Source organism: Moschus berezovskii, chromosome 24 (genome assembly GCF_049115385.1).
Source record: "Moschus berezovskii isolate FMDL1 chromosome 24, NW_MosBer_1.0, whole genome shotgun sequence".
In the NCBI taxonomy this organism is placed as follows: Eukaryota; Metazoa; Chordata; class Mammalia; order Artiodactyla; family Moschidae; genus Moschus; species Moschus berezovskii.
In genome coordinates this window covers 46,951,428-46,971,240 of record NC_142483.1, presented here as the reverse complement: position 1 = coordinate 46,971,240, position 19,813 = coordinate 46,951,428, and the positions used below count along the sequence as shown (strand labels likewise).

The following is a 19,813-nucleotide window of genomic DNA, read 5'->3' as shown; positions in this document are numbered from 1 at the left end:
AAGTAATTTTTAGAGGTTTGAACTAGCCAGTGATCAACATAGTAGGACAGCAGTGGCCTGTGCAGAATTTGCACACATGCACTCAGCGTTTATAGCTTAGAATCCTAGCATCAGACAGGTTCCTGGTTACCCACATTAACTGTGTCCCATCTCTTAATTGCAGGAACTTCTAAAACCTGGCAAGTCATGAGTCACCCTATTATTTAAAAAGCATATTCCCAGACTAACTCCAGACCAGGAGAGGCCATGAGAAATCAGAATCTTTAGGGCATGCTGTAGGTGATTCTTTGCAACAGATATGCTTGGAGAACTATGCCATGGACACCATCCCTGGGTACAGGGGTCTGGAAGATGATTCTGTCTGTCATGAAATTTTAGGTTGTTTCTTGGCTCCACTGGTCACTTAAGAAAAGTATGCTTAGAATGAGTGTGAGGTCTCTTTAATTTTCAGAAAGGTTTGGGTTCAAGTATATGTCCCTGAGTTAAAGAAACAGAGTGCAGTTCCATAATTATTCTAGAAATAGGCAGAATGGCCGGAAAAGCACAGGCCTGGAGTCTGCCTTTGAGGCCTATTTTGCATTCTCTGTGGCTGTGTGGTATTTAAAAACAAAACTCAACTGATAAAGATAAAACTGGCGTTCTTCAACCACTCACGAATTGAGCCTCATCCCATCTAGCAAGTAGAAAGAAGCTCGGAGGAGCTGTATGAAATGGAAGGCTTTTGTAGACAGAAGGCAGCGGGGACAAGAAAAAGGATTATCTCATCTTCCTTTGGGGGACAAGTGGGGTCTCTCAGGCCGATTACCTCATTACTGCTGACCAGGAAATTCCAGACTGTCTGGCTAAGACTTCATTCCTGAGAGAGGCTGAAGCTGCAATTAGGTCAGGTATTAAGTCTTGGTTGACTGCCCACGGGGCTTAGCACAAGCGACTCCATTGGAGGCCTGTTGTCTCTGTTTATCGGCAGTTAGGCACATCCTGGGACCCCATAAGCTTCCATCAAACCCAACTCTCCCATCTGGAAAATGGGGACAACCCCACTGGGCAGAGCCATCTCATAGGATGGTAAAGGCATGTAAATAAAGTAAAAGCTCTTTGTGATCAGCGAAGTGCTAGGCCAGTACTTAATTTTATCTTTTCAGAAACAGTACTAATTACTAAGTTCTCTTTTAAAAATTCCTCTGAAAAGGTAACTGGTTTGTTGAACAAGGTATAGTGTCTTGACTCTGTTTCTTGCTGTAGTCTGTTTTGTAATCATCCACCCTTGTGTCCCCTTTTCTTCACAGTCCAAGTCTGAGCGACTGAGCTGAACTGAACTGTGTCCCCTTTTGCAACATTATAGGTTTGAATGTCGGGGTGGGAGATAGGGGTAGTTCATATTGATTTTATAAATGGAAACACTCAGGCAGATTACACAGTGACTGTTCTTACGACTTCTTATCCATGATGAAAATCCATGGCGTTACACATAGGTATAAGCATGTACGCTGTTCCCCGATTGCAGTGACCTCTAAAATGTCACCCAGGGTCAGGGTAACTGGTTTGTGAGTGAAGTTTTGTCAGATATTTTAAGCATTCATTGAGAAACTGTTACTAGGCTTTTGAGATGATTTTCTGACTTTCCTGCACTTGTGTCAAACGTATGTAAGCAGGCCCCATTTTTCATGTTTCTGGTGGGATGTGCCCCTGGAGGTACACACTGACTTTACCTTTCCAGACAGAGCACTCTTCTGAAGGACTGCTAAGAAGATTTTTTTTTTTTGAGTTAAATGTAAATATATGATGTAGCTGTGCATGTTTATCAGCAACTTTAGGAAAGCAGAGATAATGTCCTCCCCTAGCTGTAGAAGCAAAGGGCTCAAGAGCTGAGAGAGGGCCAGAGGGAGCGTAGAGACCAAGTTTTTAGAGCTTTGTCTCTCTCTCTCTCTCTTTTTTAAACAGCATAAGCCAGGGCCTTGGGGAAGTGACCTTCAGCGATGGGCCACCTTGCTCTGTATGGTCAGAGAAGTAAAAGGACAGCAGGGCTCATGGAGCGTGGAGCAAAATGCATGGGACACAGAGGGGCAGGAGACTTTTCACTGTGAAGGAGGAGGTGTAGCAGGAACAGGCCACAGGGGAGATGCAGGTCCAGGAGTGCCAAGCTCCTGTCTAAAGACGAGGGGCAGCCTGGGGCGTGCCTGTGCTGTGGGACTTTTTGTGATGATGGAGGCATTCTGTGCTGTCCAGTTTGGTAGCCACTAGCCCCTTGTGGCTGTGGAGTGTCTGAAATGTGGCTATTGTCACTGAATTTTGGACTTTATTTCATTTTAATCAGTTGAGATTTCAATGTAAGTAGGTAGCTCTAGCGACTTGCAACCACTCTTTGGACAGAGGAGGATGGAGCTTCAGGGAGATGCGTCCGTGGAGGTTATGTGAAACAGAGCTGGAGAGGACCCTCACAGAAAGAGGTCCCTCTGCCCACTGTGAGGCGAGTGACACTTCCCTCCTATAGCCTTGAACTTCCCTAGACCTGGGTCAGAACCCACTCCCTTCCTTCTTGCTCCGAGCCCCTGCATTGGTCCTCGCTGCTGGACAGCACACACTGTAGTTGCTTGACTGTTGGGGTGAGCAGCTTCTCGAGGGAGGGCCGGGCCACCCTCAGCTCCACACCCCATGTCCATGTCCCATGGTCCATCTGTCACCTGGCACAGGGATGGCCGGGCCTTCTTCCTGGCCTTTAAGTGTCATTCTGCTTTGACTTTTGGAAAAACTGTTCTCTCAGAGAAGATGAACTTTGGCTCATCTTTAACCTTAAAGCGAATGCAGAGGTAGATGAAGTTCGAGAATGCCCTCACATTCCTGCAGAGGAAGTGGCGCAGAGGACGGGGAAGGGGTTTGAGGTGGGGGTGGGGAGTATCCCGAAGAATGAGGGAACTGAGAGAATAGGGGTGACATGGGCAGGCTAGAGTGGTCTCGTGTTCATGACACCATGTCCTAAATTTGTTTTTAATTTGCATATGTATATTTTAAATTATATACTACAAAGAGACTTGGACATCATTTACTAAGGGTAGCTCAGTTGGTAAATAATCTGCCTGCAATGTAGGAGACCCGGGTTTGATTCCTGGGTTGGGAAGATCCCCTGGAGAAGGGAATGGCAACCCACGCCAGTATTCTTGCCTGGAGAATCCCATGGACAGAGGAACCTGGCAGACTACTGTCCATGGGGTCACAAGAGTCAGACACGACTTAGCGACTAAACCAACCCATCAGCCTAGGATTGAGTTAAGAGATGAGTATAATCAACTGGTAATGAGTCAAATCACTTAATAGTATTTTCAAATATATGAAATCAGCTCTTGTTTCATTTGTATATACTGCAGCACCGCCCAGTAACCTGCACATCTCATAGTCCATCTGATACACACGAATGAATTATGTACAAAGTGGAAATGTCTCCCTCCCTCCCTTCCCAGGCCTTAAGACTCACTGTCATTTGAATTGAATTAACAAGCCCCAATTTGATAACGTCAATGAGATTAAAGAAAGTATTCCCCCTCCCAGAGTGTATGCCTTTATAAACATTGTAAACTTATGAAGATTTTCAAATGTGATTTTGTGCTCTCTGCCACTGAATTCTTACTGACCCGACTTTTTATAAACAACACATTTTTACCATTGTAAAATGTAGCAATTATTTTCAGGTTCCAGAAAAGTAATCTGTCAAGGCATATGTCTTTAGGTATTAATTTTAATAAATCTTTATTCTATTTCATTTTCTGTCTATATGCACTGGTCTATGGTCTTCTACTATTGCCTAGAAAATCCCATGGATGGAGGAGTCTGGTAGGCTGTAGTCCATGGGGTCGCTAAGGGTCGGACACGACTGAGCGACTTCACTTTCACTTTTTACTTTCACACATTGGAGAAGGAAATGGCAACCCACTCCAGTGTTCTTGCCTGGAGAATCCCAGGGATGGGGGAGCCTGGTGGGCTTCCGTCTATGGGGTCACACAGAGTCGGACACGACTGAAGTGACTTAGCAGCAGTAGCAGCATGGTTTTCTATTCATTTTTATGGAGTTAGTGACTCAGTGTAGAGTACATTTTTAACTGCTAAGAAGGATCTGCAGCCTTAAGGATTCAAAGATGGACAAGACCAAGTTCCTGAACTTGTGCAGAGAATTCTTGCTGACAATCTTGCCTCTGCTAAAGGCCTTCTTGGTTACCTGAGGGAGGTGACTGGGCAGAGAAGTATTTTAGGCCTCCTGCTATAGCTTTTAGGAACAGAGAGACTTGCCACAGTGTAGCGGGGAGGTGGCTAAAGCCCGGGAATTGTAGAATATGCTGTGATTCTCTGAGATACCAGTGCTTCAGGTTACCTTTCAGAGGATTTGATGGAAGGACCTGCCATTTCACTGTTACAGGCAAAATCAGACAGTGCAAAGGAATTGATCATGAGATATGCAATAAAACTAGATTCTTTTTTTCAGGCAACTTTGAAAACTTTTAGGCTATAGATTTTTCCCTCCTTATCCTGCAATTAGAAAAAAAATATTTATAAATTTGGCTGTGAAACCATGGATGTAGAGTAAGAGTGGAATTTATAAAATGCAGTTTAAAAAGAGCAAATGCAATTTATTATTACCAAAGAAAGACTGGGATGAATTAGGCTTAACACAAGTGATGTCTACTGCAATTTTCCCTTTCCTCTTGCTAGAAACCCAAACGGTCTTTTCCTTCCTTATTCAGCACTGTGTCATACTGTTGTCACACTCAGATTTGTCTCCCTTTTGAGGCACACGCATAGAAGCTCTCTCATCGGAGAGTATTGGGCAATCAGTCACCAGGGCACCTCCTCTGCCAGAGCCCCAGCTTTAGACAGGTGTATGTATCTGCTTGAGGCATAGTTGGTATTACCCTTTGCAGTCGCTCCATGAAACTTCCAGGAAGTCACCAGTCCTCATTGCTTCTGGGGGAGGAAAAGTGGGAGAAGAATCTGGATGCAAATAGGTGGCCTGACACCATGCACCTGCCTACTCCCCTCCCCTCTGACTCCATAGCACCTGTCAGAGCCACCCCGCCCCCGCCTCCGTCCAGCCCCGCCCCAGTACTGGGCAGGGCCTTCCCGTTCCCGATAGGTGCTTCACCCACTCCGCCCCGCCTCCTGGCTCTGGGAGCCACCTCCTTCCGGGTCGACCTGTGTGACGATGGGCCAGTGGCCCTGTGCACACTCCCCATTTCAGCTGAGCCAGGGCACGTCCGTGGCCCCCACCAGGGCCCTGCGTGCGCCCCGGGGGCTCCGGCCCCAATGCCTCCTCCGGGAAGGCAGCCAGGAGCTCCCTCAAGGACAGCTCCTTAAGGTGATGTTTTGGCTTTGGGGTGACTTCAGCAATGTCCCTAAGAGATGTGGGAGAAGAAGAAAGTTTTGAGTATGACTGCCAGAATGAAGAGAGGAAGCCCACCCGGGAGCAGCAGGAAACCCTGGAACTCTTGGAGGAGGGTAAATTCTGTTCTGTGCTCCAGTCCGATCCTTTCCCTGTTAGCATCTGTACAGAACTGTCTGTTTTACTGGTTTCACAGCAGTCTTTTATTTCCTCAGTGGAGTAGAAGGTCAAGTACACATGTCTTACATGGTGACTGTAAAGCCACCAGGAGAGAAGCTGTGTTTCCAGCATCCTGGGACGTCCCCGTGTCTCCTTTTTTCTTTCTAATTCACACCTCCCTCCTGGAAGACCACTCACTGTCTTAACTTGTATGCCCTTTGATTTGTTTTGCCTGTTCTCAACTATGTAAATGGAATCAACAGTGTGTATTATGTTGTCTAGCTTCTGTAGCTTAACTAAGATCTTTGAAATTCACATTTGTTGCAAATATCAGCAGTGCCCTCCCTCTTTGTGGCATCTTCGTGCTCTAAGAGTTTTCATTGTTTTCTTTTGACAGAGTGAGTTTTGGTGGGTTGATAGAAACTTGAGTCATCATTAAATGTTTTTGTTTATTTTAGGAAATGGTTTATTTTAAAAATTATTAATCACCATTTTGAAATAGGGATTTAAAAAAAAAATAGAAATATTTCTAATAGAAAAATATAAGGGCCGACACTGGAATTACCTGGGAACCTACCACCAACCTATATCAAAGAGATGCTGCTTTTTGAGAAGAGGGAGGGTATTAAATAAAGGTACACCCAAATGCTGAGTGTGAGCTTCTTAGTTGGGCTTTTGGGGTTTTCACTCAGAGCCTAGAAAAAGAGATTTTGTAGAGGAGGAGGGAGGTGGGGTAAAACAGAATGTTTAAAGAGCGACTGTGGGAAGTTCTTTAGGTTTTGAGTAAAAGCAATCAAAAGGTTTTTTTCAAAATTCTGCTCTCTGTTGGCCTGTTGCCATGTCTTACAATAACTTTTGTTTTTTAAGTGGTTTATAATTGGCTGTATACTGAACGTGTGTGTCTTTTGAGGTTACTACCCTGAAAATATTAACACTTCACCTATAGGACAGTTAAAAGTATTTAATTGGTGAAGGGGAGTGGGGAGCAGGGGCTTCTCTTGTAGCTCAGCTGGTAAAGGATCCACCTGCAGTGTGGGAGACCTGGGTTCGTTCCCTGGGTTGGTAAGATCCCCTGGAGAAGGGAATGGAATGGCTGCCCACTCCAGTACTCTGGCCTGGAGAATTCCATGGACTGTAACGTCCATGTTGTTGCAAAGTCAGACACGACTGAGCGACTTTCACTACACTACTAGGTGGGAGCAGTGCTGAAGCCTGGAGCCCCACCCGGTCCTTCCCTGAAGGAGATGATGGAGGTGAAAGGAGAGAGGAGTGACAGCCCAGTGGGGACTGTGCATTTATTGGGTTCCTGGAAGTGATCAGGAGAAAGGCATCTATCTGTTCTAACAGAGCCAGGGAGGCCCAGACCTCACTAGATCAGCTTGTGTCCCTTAAAGCCAGGCCACTCAGCATGTGGACTGGGTGCCCATGTCACCTGGGAGCTTGTTAGAAATGCAAACTCTCAGGCAGCACCACAGACCTGCTGAGTCAGGATCAACATTTTAACAATACCTTTAGGGGATTCCTGTGCACTTTAAAGTATGAGATGAGCTGCTGTCTTAAATCATAGTAAGATGATTTTTCAAATCAATTATTGGCCATATGTTTCTAAATGAAAGGTTATAATAGGTTCTAGAAAAGTAGCATATATCCTTGTCAAGAGAAGAAAAAATACATTGTATGTATTTTATATATATTTTGAACCTTTTTTTTTTTTTAAAAAAAATGACAGCGAGATGATGATGATAGCCTCTGTTTATTATGTATTTACTATGTTCCAGGCGCTATTCCAAGTACTTTAAGTAGATTCATGCATTTAACATTTAAAATAAGCATAGGAGTTTAAGGACTGTTATGATTTTCCATTTCATAGGTTTATAAGAAGAAATGTAAGCAACTCATCTGAAGTAACACAGCTCGTAGGTGATTTCAACCTATGTAAACTGGCTCTAGGACTCTACATAGACTGCTCTTAAATACTGTGCGAGCAGTTCTCAAGGTAGGGTCCCATCTAGCAGCATCAGTATCCCCCAGGAACATGTTACAAATGCACATTCTTGGGCCCAGCCCCAGACCTGCTGAATCAGACATACTGGGGTGCGGCCCAGCAGTCTGGGTTTTAATGCAGGGTGCCTGATTCTGGTGCACCTTGCCCTATGCTGGGCATACCTCACAGATGCCAGGGTCTCTACTTTGTGATCATATTTGATGGAGGGGAGCATTGGGGACCTGTTACAGTTCTCTTCCTTGACTCTTATTTGTTCCCATCCAATTTCCCTCCTTTTTCTAATAAAAAAGCTTTTAGCTATCCAGAAGGTGAAAATAGTGTTTTCAAGACAGTAACTGCAAAAGAAAGATACAGTTGATCCTCGGTATCCATAGGGGATTGGTTCCAGGACCACCGTAGATACCAACACCCATAGATACTCAAGTCCCTCGTATAAAATGGCACAATATTTGCATAGAACCTACACATATCCTTCCATATATATTAAATCTCTAGATTACTTATTGATACAATGCCTACTGCTGCTGCTAAGTCGCTTCAGTCGTGTCCGACTCTGTGCAACTCCACAGACAGCAGCCCACCAGTCTCCTCTGTCCCCAGGATTCTCCAGGCAAGAACACTGGAGTGGGTTTCCATTTCCTTCTCCAATGCATGAAAGTGAAAAGTGCAAGTGAAGTCGCTCAGTCGTGCCTGACTGTTAGCGACCCCATGGACCACAGCCTACCAGGCTCCTCCGCCCATGGGATTTTCCAGGCAAGAGTGCTGGAGTGGGTTGCCATTGCCTTCTCCAGCTACAATGCCTAATACTTTGTAAATGCTATGCAAATAGTTGCCAACAGTGGTTAAATTCAAGTTTTGTTTTTTGTAACTTTTTGGAATTTTCTTTGTTTCTAAATATTTTCAATCTGGGGTTAGTTGACTGTGCATATATAGAGCTCATGGATATGGAAGGCACACTTCATTGTCAATGTGCTCAGTTTTCTTTGGAAAATAAAATTCACGAGACTTGCTCCCAGCCTGAAAGAAGTCTGTGGCTTAGATCAGGAAGACAGGGATTTGTTTTGGAATGCTTGGTTTCTGTGTCCACTTTTGCTGGAAGCAAGGAGTTCACTGGTCAGGACTCTGTTTTCTTCTGATCCTGTCACACTACCACGTTGCAAGAGAAGTCTCTGTGAATAGTGAAAATTTGTGCTTGATGTAGATGTAACTGTGTTCCTTGGATTCTGAGGTTGTTTCCTACACTGTTAAGAGTTCCTAAAGAGGTGCTTTTGATTGAAAACTGAAGGATAAAATTAGTTTGGGGTAACAGATCAAATCAGTCAATCCTAAAGTAAAATCAACCCTGAATATTCATTGGAAGGACTGATGCTGAGGCTGAAACTCCAGTGCTTTGGCCAACTGGTGCAAAGAGCCAACCCATTGGAGAAGACCCTGATACTAGGAAAGATTGAGGGCAGGAGGAGAAGAAGGCGACAGAGGATGAGATGGTTGATGGCATCACTGTCTCAATGGACATTGAGTTTGAGCAAACTTCAGGAGATAGGGAAGCTCAGGGAAGCCTGGCATGCTGCAATCCATGGGGTCACAAGAAGTCAGACATGATTTAGTGACTGAACAGCAACACTAACATTGGTAGCCAAGGATACAGGAGATGTATGTTGGTCCCTCCCAGGTCACCTTGTGGGAGTGATAGTTACTTCCTGATGTCACCCATTTCATCTTCAAAGCAACCTTTGAAATAAGTATTATTTGCATTCAAAGCAACTGAGACTCAGTTTATCCAGAAGTTTATCCAGAATCCCAGGACTGTAAGCACAGAACAGGGCCCTTACCCTGCTGTGGGGTCTGCCCTCCACCACACCTGGGCTCTCAGCCAGTAGAGCCATGGGCCCTTGCCTTGCATTATCTCACATCATCTTCCTAACCCACGAGGCACCTGGAGAAGCAGCTTGCTTGGATCAAACAGCTGTCAGAGACAGCACGGCTCTTTTTGTCTTTAGGAGAGAAAACATCTCGGTTCTGTGTCCTTCTGGTCGCTGGGGGCTTGTGTGGTGCAGAAAGTGAGTTGATCTCAAGTGATTTCTTGCTGAGTGGTATTCTCTGAGGTGGGCTTTCTTGTTTTCCCCCCATCCCTGAGATGGAGCAGGGGAAGTCATAGTGCTGCTGAGCGATGATGCAGTGGTCACACCCCTCTGTGCCCGAGCTGGGATACCAGCTCCAGTGAGACACTGGTGAAGAGTGGGGTTTTCTCATCACATCCTTGTGGTTTGTTGTGGGACAGTTTCCACCCGCTTTCTCGAGGAGGGGTCTTTGGCATGTTTTCTCATCTGGACGCTTCCGAGGCTGTCACCCAATTACCAGACTGGTCACTGATTTCCTGGCAGGTATATTCAGGATGGCCTTAGGGTGGCAGGATTTGAAAAGAGCATGTGGCGTGGTCTGGGGTTTACTGGGCCCTGAGACTGTGAGACAGCACACGTCCCCTCATCAGAGGTGACTGCTGCCGGTCAGTAGTCAGTCTTTTGGACACAGGCCAGTTTTCAGGGGCTGAGCACTAGCCAGTAATTATCATCTGCAAAAAGCCGAGATGCAAATGATGCTGTGAGACAGTGGGAACCCAGAGCTTGATGGAGTGCCTCGGGCAGGTGTCCAGTATCATGTGTCCAGATTCTTTAGTGAAGAATCCCAAGGTGAAGCACAGGAGCAGCGCCAATGGAGTTCATTCCTCCAGTCTGAGAGGGATTCCTCATTTCTCAGAGCCCCAGGGATGTCTGGGGCTAGAGGAAGAGGGCTGGGCTATGTGGGGGGTGGTGCTGTGGCCTGCTGGTGGTTGTGATGTCTTGTGGGGTGGGAATGGCCACCCAAGAGAGAAAGCGCCAGCAGGCCTTGGCCCTGGGGTCTGTACTGTTACTGGGTGGCTTGTAGCACTCTGCCCTGTAGGGGCACATTAGAGAAAGGAGCTGGCCTAGCTTATCAGCACTGACCTCACCTCTGTTACAAAGGTCTCTCTGCCCGTTGCTTTCGTCACCTTGGTTTCAGCCTGGGGTTTGTTTGATAGTATCCATGGCTGCACCACGCATGTCCCTTGCTCAGGGCTCTTTCTAGGGTGGAGGTACCAGCAGCAGCCCAGGGCTGGCCATGGGCAGAGCTGTGCATTTTGTGGTTCCTGTTCCCCAGTCCCTAGCCATCTGAACTCCCTAAGAGCTTTTCTCACCTGGCGCTTCCTGCTGGTTTCTCTGTATTATGCTAATTTGTCTTATCTTCTCAATTAGGGCTTAAATTCCTCATGGGTAGGATTTATTTTGTTTACTCAGCTGTGCTTAAGAGCCCCAATTTGGGTGTCAGATAGAATCAGACCCTCTCATAGCTTTGTGACCTTGTGTAATTTCATGTCTAAAATGTGGGCTATGGTAGTACTTCCCTCCTAGAATAAATGTAGACATTGAAGGAGGTGGTAGGCATCCAGCACTTTATTAGACTGCTGGGCACATGGTGAGCAGTCCTTGAGTGAGCCATTTGGTTATCACCAAGGAGGCCTTCATTAAATACCCTGGTGATGAAAGGCCCCCATAGGTCAACTCTTGAGTGTTCCAGTCTAGGGCGGGGTGGATGATTGTAATGTCCAACATACCGGGTTCAAGTCCATAGTTATGTCCTGTCTGACTTTGGACAAGTCACTTGGCCCCTCTCTCTGCCTCACAGTGTCTCATGGAGGTCATATCTGTGTCACCGTATTGTTCTGGTTTTAAGTGAGATAGTATTTGTAGACTGCTCCTGGTTGCTGTTAGCCTGTTGTAAATACTTGATAGTAATTTCCTTTTTTCTTCCCAGCCTCTTCAGTAAGTTGCTCTGGTGCCCTGCTGTCAGACAACCCTGGCAAAGGAAAGTGAGCCAGTGCAATCATCACACCCTCATCTCAGCTGATGGTGATGCTGATGAGCAGGCAAATGTAGCCAGAGCTGCCCTGTCAGGTCTCTACTCTTGTCAAGTAGAGCTCCCACCTCCCATTGCATAGACCCAGCACCATGCAGATGCTGGTCATGACCAAACACACTGCCGTTAGCAATGAACAGGGCTCTGGGTTGGCCTCTGCCACCACGCCATCCCTGAGACTGCCCCTAAAGCTGTCATGATCAACCAGCACCTTTCACCTTTGAGGACTCGTGGCCGGCAGTCTGCCTGTTTGCTTCTGGCTTAGGACCACAACTGCTTATTAGTTGATGCCTTTCTGTTAATGCGGCTTCTTTCTTAGCAGCTCTGTGCCTCATCATATCACACTGGACTTGAACTTGACCTGTTTCCAGACGTCTTCTTTTTTTATGCAGGAAGCCTGGCGGGGAGGGGATTTCTTTCCAAGATACATGTTCATCTGGAGGTGATGAGATATACACCAAGCTTTTATGTTTTCACCCCTCTCTGGGCCCTCTGGTTGGTTAGAAATGAACCTTTCTTTGCAAAGACTGGTCTGGGAGTGAAACAAACTCTTCCATTTTTTTGAGCATCAACTATGTGTTGGGCTCTCATGGGACTTATATAGGTGGGAAGGGACATAGGACGTTTGTAAGAATTAGGTTCATTATGCTTCTGGCCATTTTGGACATGGAGCCATTTAAACAGAAATAACAAGGAATTTGTTCTTTTTTCATTTTGTTCTAACTGTGGACAAATGAGCATTGTTTTTTATTACCAAGTACTATAGTGCTGTGGCAGAGAAGGCAATGGCAAGCCACTCCAGTGCTCTTGCCTAGAAAATCGCATGGACAGAGAAGCCTGGTGGGCTGCAGTCCATGGGGTCGCTACTAGTCGGACACAACTGAGCGACTTCACTTTTACTTTTCACTTTCACACACTGGAGAAGAGAATGGCAGCCCACTCCAGTGTTCTTGCCTGGAGAATCCCAGGGACGGTGGAGCCTGGTCGGCTGCTGTCTATGGGGTCGCACAGAGTCGGACACGACTGAAGCGACTTAGCAGCAGCAGCAGCAGCATAGTGCTGTGGACCTCACTCTATTCCTATACACACATCAAGGGCTGCGTGAAAATAATTAGGTTTTGGGTTGTTTTTTTTTTTAAGCCAAATCATGTGTGTCTTATAGGTCTTAGTAGTTAATACACTTGGGCTTTTGGGCCAAGTCTAAATTATTTTAAAAATAGATATTAAAGGGCAACAGCCAAGGGACGGGCATGGCTCAATCTCCAAGAAGTGGCTGTAACTTGAGGAAAGTATAAGAGAGAAAATTGGAAAGAGCTGGCGTTATGGATGTATCGTGAACTTCTGCCATCTAAGCAAATGCTATGACAATTATCTAGTTGAAAATAGTCTAGTCCATGTGGGTTAGATTAGTTCATTTATGTGCCATTTATCAGTGCTGATTTTCTAATCACTGATTTGCTACTCCTAAACACTTTTGCTGTCTGAGAACATTCCTATGGCTGGAGAAAGGCTCCATCATGAGATTGAGAAAGAATGCGTTTGTCATATTCTGTTGAAATGACGGCTGTGACATGTGTAGCCCAAGGATGCTTGTTTGCATATAATTTGATGATAACTTAAAATATTGAGGTATAATTTACATACTGTAGAATTCACCCATTTTAAGTGAACAATTTATAGTGTTTTTTAGTAAATTTCCAGAGTTGGCAACAGTCACCATAATTCAGTTTTAGAACGTTCACATCTTGCCCTCCACCATCCCACCTCATAAGATCCTTCATGTCTATTTACAATTAATTCCTTTTCCCTACTTCTCATCTTGGATTTCCCTGGTGACTCAATCGGCAAAGAATTTGCCTGTAATGCAGAAGACCCCAGTTTAATCCCTCGGTCGGGAAGATCCCCTGGAGAAGGAAATGGCAACCCACTCCAGTATTCTTGCCTAGAGAATCCCATGACTACAGACTGTAGCCTAGCTACATGGGATCACAAACAGTTAGACAGGACTTATCGGCTAAACCACCACCACTCCTCATTTCAGGGAACCATGGCCTGTCTCTATAAGTTGCCTATACTGGATACTTAATATGAATGGAGTCATACAATATATGGTCTTTTATGCCTGGCTCCTGCTGAGCATAAAGTTTTCATTTGTTTTCAATACCTTTAGGGGGGAAGTAAATTTATTTGGTAGAGCTTCCTTGTTCAGAAGTGGAACTTCTATTTGAAATATTGTTCTCATGGAGAGAGAAACTTGAGATGGTTTATTGTAGATTGAGCATCTGGAAAATTGGTGCTTGAAAAATGCAGACTATTCTTGTCGTACTGTTTAAAGTGTCATTTGTTAGTCCTCATTTCTTGGAAGAGGAAGCCGAAGACATAATTACGGGGTTTGCCCAGGGCCTCGTGGCCTTGGTAGATTCTCCTATGAAAACCTGAGCCTCATGGCACCCGGGTCACAGATCTGACCTAAAGCACGGGCGCTTTTTGCTTTCTTTATGCTTCTTAAACATTGTTGATTTGTGCTGACCTCAGCCATGCCCTGGAATCCTCTATGGCTCCCTAGTTCGGTACAGAAGCCAGACTGGCCTTGGCTCAGTCCCCAGCACATGCAGCTTTGTTTGCTGTGACCTTGGGTCGGGTCCTTAACTTCTCTGAGCCTCAGTTTCCTCATCCATAGAATACTCATCATAATAGTGCCTATCCTGCAAGATTGTTCTGAGGGGTAAACAAAAAAAGCACATTAAATTCCTAGACATAGCAGGGACTCCTTAAGTGTTAGCTCCTGCCTCTGCTAGGAGTCTCCTCTTACTTTGAAATTCACCATTTGCTAGCTCTGTGACATTGGGTGAGTTAGTTAACCACTCTAGGCCTCAGTTTCTCTTTGGTAAAATGGGGTTAAGGTGAGTGCCTACCCTGTAGTATTTTTTGCTCTGAGGAGTAAATGAGATAATCCATCTAGAAGGTTAGGAACAAGGCCAGGCTGTAGTTAGCATGCTTGGTAAATAATGGGATGGTGCTATTATGAATTACTCTTAAAAGTTACCTCAGGGAGTACTCTATATTGTAGTCAGATATTTCCTGGAAAATATTTTAAGTAATGTTTTCCCCATCAGGGCATGGTCATTACGAAAAAATAAAGTACAAAAAAGAAAATTAATATTTGCAGTTCTCTCCAAATAGCAGAAAGTAAAGAAGAACTAAAGAGCCTCTTGATGAAAGTGAAATAGGATAGTGAAAAAGTTGGCTTAAAGCTCAACATTCAGAAAACTAAGATCATGGCATCTGGTCCCATCACTTCATGGCAAATAGATTGGGAAACAGTGGAAGCAGTGGCTGACTCTATTTTGGGGGGCTCCAAAATCACTGCAGATGGTGACTGCAGCCATGAAATGAAAAGACGCTTACTCCTTGGAAGGAAAGTAATGACCAACCTAGCAGCATATTAGAAAGCAGAGACATTACTTTGTCAACAAAGGTCTGTCTAGTCACGGCTATGGTTTTTCCAGTAGTCACGTATGGATGTAAGAGTTGGATTATAAAGAAAGCTGAGTGCTGAAGAATTAATACTTTTGAACTGTGGTGCTGGAGAAGATTCTTGAGAGTCCCTTGGACTGCAAGGAGATCCAACCAGTCCTCCTAAAGGAGATCAATCCTGGGTGTTCATTGGAAGGACTGATATTGAAGCTGAGACTCCAATACTTGGCCACCTGATGCGAAGAGCTGACTCATTTGAAAAGACCCTGATGCTGGGAGGGATTGAGGGCAGGAGGAAAAGGGGATGACAGAGAATGGGATGGTTGGATGGCGTCACTGATTGGATGGACATGGGTTTGGGTGGGCTCCGGGAGTTGGTGATGGACAGGGAGACCTGGCGTGTTGTGATTCATGGGGTCGCAAAGAGTCAGACACGTCTGAACAACTGAACTGAACTGAATGGCTACTCTATTTTTTTCTGTGTACTATAAATCTGTCCTCCCTCACCCCCTCACTGTTGGGAGTGTATGTATTTTTGAAAACGTAACTGGAATAACAGAGCACATGCTTCCATAATAGTTTTTCATTTCTGCCTCTGACTTCTGTAGCTGGGCTGCCAGGGACCTCAGAGACTCCTGGAGGTCTCTGCATCATTCTATACCCCTCGCCATGTACATGTGATGACACCTGTCACATGTACATGGTGACGACATATGCCTGACTGGTTCATGCTGGAAAAAACCCTGGTCCAGGTATAGGTTTTATTGGGTTCAGTTGTTAAAGCATGTTAAATCTTTAAAAAAATAGCTTTACAAAAGGGCAATACAACAGGTCCTTGTGGTGGTGGATACAGGAACCTACACCAGCGATAAAATCACATATAGCTTAATATTCACATGTTCAGGTGCACACGCTCACGTGCGTGAACACATACACACACACAAGTTCGAGTAAAATGGAGAAATCTGAGTACAATTCCTGGATTGTAGCAATGTCAGTACCCTGGTTGTGATATAATTTTACAAAATGTTACTATCGGATAAAACTTTGGTAAAGGGTATATGGAATCTCTCTGTTATTTCTTACATCTGCATATGATTATCTACACATAATTAACTACAGTGATCTCAATTAAAAAAAAATAGCTTGAAAATGTAAATATAATTTTCAGTTAATTCAATCCCAGAGCAAAAGCTGCTCTGAGTCTTATTCTCTTACGTTAGGGTAACACAGAGCCAAGATGAGTTTAAAATGTAGCCTGGCTGTCTTTCTTTCCAGGAAAGCCAAGGACCTGGTCCTTTGAGGAGAGCTAGGGTGGGTGGTAGCTGGCCCTGGAGTCAGCACAGCACAGGTTTCAGCATAGCGGCCTTTTGCCCATTGATGCCCCAGCACGCCATACTCGCGTAGAGGGGGCTGGCTGGAGGCCTCCGGGTCTTGTCTGCACCATTGCAGAGCATCACAGCCGTGCAGCATGAAAACCAATTCCCGTCTGCACCCTAGGACTCTGCACTTAAGGGTTTCTTGTGACCTCGAGCTGATGAACTGCTTAGAGCAATTTGAGCTGGATTCCATCTCCATCAAGTTAAATTCTGGTTTTCATTTCCCTTGCTTTTCCTCCAACCAGCGGCTGGAGGGTTTCTGCCGTAAAGCGCTGGGTTGGAGAGGCCAGCAGAAGAACCCTCCCCTGTCCTGGCTCAGAGGGCCCTGTGTTGGGAGGGTTTCAGATTTGGAACCAGATTTCAGGTCTCTTTCTTAAACTAGAAAATCATTCCAACAGATCCGATTTCTCTGAGCTCACCCACTAGGATGATCTCTGCTTGCATTTATAAAATATTTAGAGACCTATTGCTTTCGAGCTGCAATTAGCCATTAGTGATGCTGCTGAGTTTGGTTAGAAATACACTTCAATTCCCAGAGGCCTTGCCTGGGCTGTGACTGCAAGTGGGTTGTTGCGAAAGCTGAACTAATTCTTTTACTCTTAAAAGAATTATTTGTTGGAGTCTTAGTTGTGAGGAATTACTAACAAATTATTATTTGGCCCCTAAGTGCCTGGTGTCAACAAATTTTATACTTTGGCTCTAAATCCATTTCCTTTCACTCCTTCCTCCTCAGAATAAAACCCATGCTACCTTCACAGTGTTTGGACTACAAATCATTTCCTTGCCATTGATTTAAAATAAAACAGCCCTGAGATTTTTCTGGAGACAAAAGCCTTCTTTCAGTGCACACCCTTTTTCTCCAATGGAAAAACAAAGACACAGTCCTGAAGTGGCCTGGAGGCAGCCCTTTAAGACCTCTTAAGCAAATGGCATATGTTATGAAATACCATGTGTATGAGTGTGTGTATATGTGTGTGGATTAAAAAAAAACATCTATCACCCCAGTTTTCATGGTTTGGAAACTAGTTGCATAGCCTTAGAATTTAGGCCATTTGGGGAAGAGGAGGCTGGGCCATTATGAAATTATCAGTTAAGGCTGTTTAATAATTAATAATAATTAATACCAAGAACTGCTTTGGAAAGGACCCACTGTGTCCATGTGCGTGGGTCTGTACAGAAAGTGGGGTCTAGATCCTAGGGCTCTTTCTGGCGGTTTATATATCACTCACGGCGCTGCTGACCCACCGGATATGAGGCCAGACCCCTTTCCACTCCAGCGCCTTGCCCTCAGCAACACCCCCGAGTGCGCACGTGCGGGTGTGCACGCACATGCACACACACACGCGCGCGCAGTGTCAAGGCTCTGCAGTGATTAGTAGACCTCTGTCCCCTCACCCCACATAGCTTGGGGCTTTTTCTCTGGAATCAAACCCAGTGGGGCTGAACCTGGCCAAGTCAACTACCCTTTGTACCCACGACAACATAAGTTAGAGTCACTTTTTAGGTGGGTCGTTTGTTTGGTAGACTTGTAGCATCAGTAGTTACATGGTCATTTTTATGTCTTGCAGTTTTATGTGCTGAACGAGTTGGCCAGATGACTAAAACATATAATGACATAGATGCTGTAACTCGGCTTCTTGAGGAGGTAAGTGACTCGGGGAAAGACAAAGAGTCGTTTACAGTTGACTGATTATATCGATTAAAGCAGACATTACTATTTTTCTTGGGGAAGAATGTCAGAAATTGAGCCCTCTCAGTATGATTTGGTGGCTTTTTATTTACTTTTTGAGCTGGTAGCTATGTTGGCTTTTAGTCACTGTAATTTTGTACAAGATATTTTGAATTTTAAAAGGAATGTATTAATAACGGAATAGGGTAACATTTAAATACTTGCCATAGAATACCCAGTTGAAGCTTTATAAACTCTCAAAATATATACTAATGATATATATTAAATGTATATAAAAATTTCAGAAAAAAGACATTCATTATCCATATCTTTGTAATGTTTTTGTTTTGTGTTATGTTTTTTACTTTGTCAGGTTAAGGGAATGTTACTATGCAGTGTCAGCATGGAAATAACCAAAACAAGCGTGGCAAGAAAAATTCAGGAAACTTGCTTAGGATCAGACAAGCTGCAGGCATTTTAGAGACAGTGGTTTTCTCAATTTCTTCTCAGCATGCTATTGACATTTGAGAATTAAGGTGCTCTGATGGTCTCTAGAAGCAGATGAGTATCCTATGTGTATCCCCACACCTAGAACAGGCCAGAACATGGTAGGTTCTCAGTATTTGCCGAATAAATGCCATCTTTAAAACTTCTTCCACTCTCCCCACAAAATCAGGCCTCAAATGCAGAGGTGTTAACTTTTAGATCCTGGTTCATGCTCTGGAGTCTAGCATGATATGAGTCGTGTGACTATTCATTAGCCCTTCTTGAGGAACAGAGCAGAAAGATATGAGGGACACAGAAGTCCTCATTTTCAGCCAGTGGCAGGACAGAGCAGAAGTGTGGGACCTGGGGTTTCGTTCTTGGGTTGGGGAGGGTCTTTTCACCCCATTTTTCATGTCTCTCTCTTCCCCTGTGCTCTTCCCCTCTGTACACCCAGTTTTCTCCTACCTGTTCTGAGGACAGGACCCTTCTGATCCACCCCTGCGCCCTGTTCCTGAGGGCTCCCCTCCCCGGCTACCCACTTCCCTCTCATTCTCCTGAAGGCTGCCCCCCGGTGGGTCCACTGGAGCTGACACAGGGCGGGAGCTGAGACCCACTCGACCATCTGCATGTCAGGAAAGTCCCAGATTCCTCAGCCCCAAATAAGTGAGATTAGGTTTTCTGGTTGTGTGACAGGGCCCCTGCTGCAGCATTTTAGGGGCACTGGCCTTTTGGTGGTTCTCCAGTTGCATCCTTCTGGGCAGCTGGCATTAGCCACCTCGTAGGCTAGCTCGGCTAACATCACCAACTTTCGAAAATGGTTTTTATGGACCCCTTTCGGCTGTGTCCATTTTCCCCAGCAGTGCCGTTTCTGATTCCACTCCTCACCCCATACCCAGTTAGTCTTCTCAAGGTGGTCCTGTGTCTGTGCCTTTATTATTTTTTTCCCAAGGCTACTACCACGGCTCCTGGAGCCCTGGCATGAGATTTTGAGTTTTCTCCCTTTCTTCTCTGCAACTGCCACCCTCCCAAACCCTCTGTAATCACCTGGCCCACACTCAAACCCAACACTCAGAACTCCTTGGCACGGCATTCAAGGCCATCCACTTAACCACATTCCTGAATCCTCTTCTTTACTCTTCCCCGGTACCTTCCTCCTCCTCTCCTACCTGTGACCTTTTGCATCATTTGGCCCCTCTGTCTCTTCCTTCCTCTGAATGTCATCCTGCAGGGCTCACTGGGGACCTCTGAAGCTGCCACACACCCCCAGCCACAGGTAGCCCGTGCCCCCACCAGCCCTGAGTTTGTAAGCCATCCTATTGTTCTGTTTGCTTTGTTCTTCC

General features: G+C 45.2%; 1 protein-coding gene across 10 annotated transcripts in view; it reads left to right on the top strand.

Annotated features, from left to right (window-relative positions):
• The window catches only part of TRAK1 (trafficking kinesin protein 1), a 106,273-nt gene that overhangs the window by 48,416 nt on the left and 38,044 nt on the right, over nucleotides 1-19,813 (top strand). For 8 of the 10 annotated variants that reach the window (XM_088831609.1, XM_055414552.2, XM_055414553.2 and 5 more), the window contains one exon: nucleotides 17,887-17,963. In XM_088831609.1, the coding sequence (XP_088687735.1) occupies nucleotides 17,913-17,963 (51 nt within the window). In that variant the 5' untranslated portion in view covers nucleotides 17,887-17,912. Of the gene's footprint in view, nucleotides 1-5,194; nucleotides 5,482-17,886; nucleotides 17,964-19,813 lie in introns of those variants that run through there. The other 2 variants (XM_055414555.2, XM_055414557.2) reach the window with 2 other exon arrangements.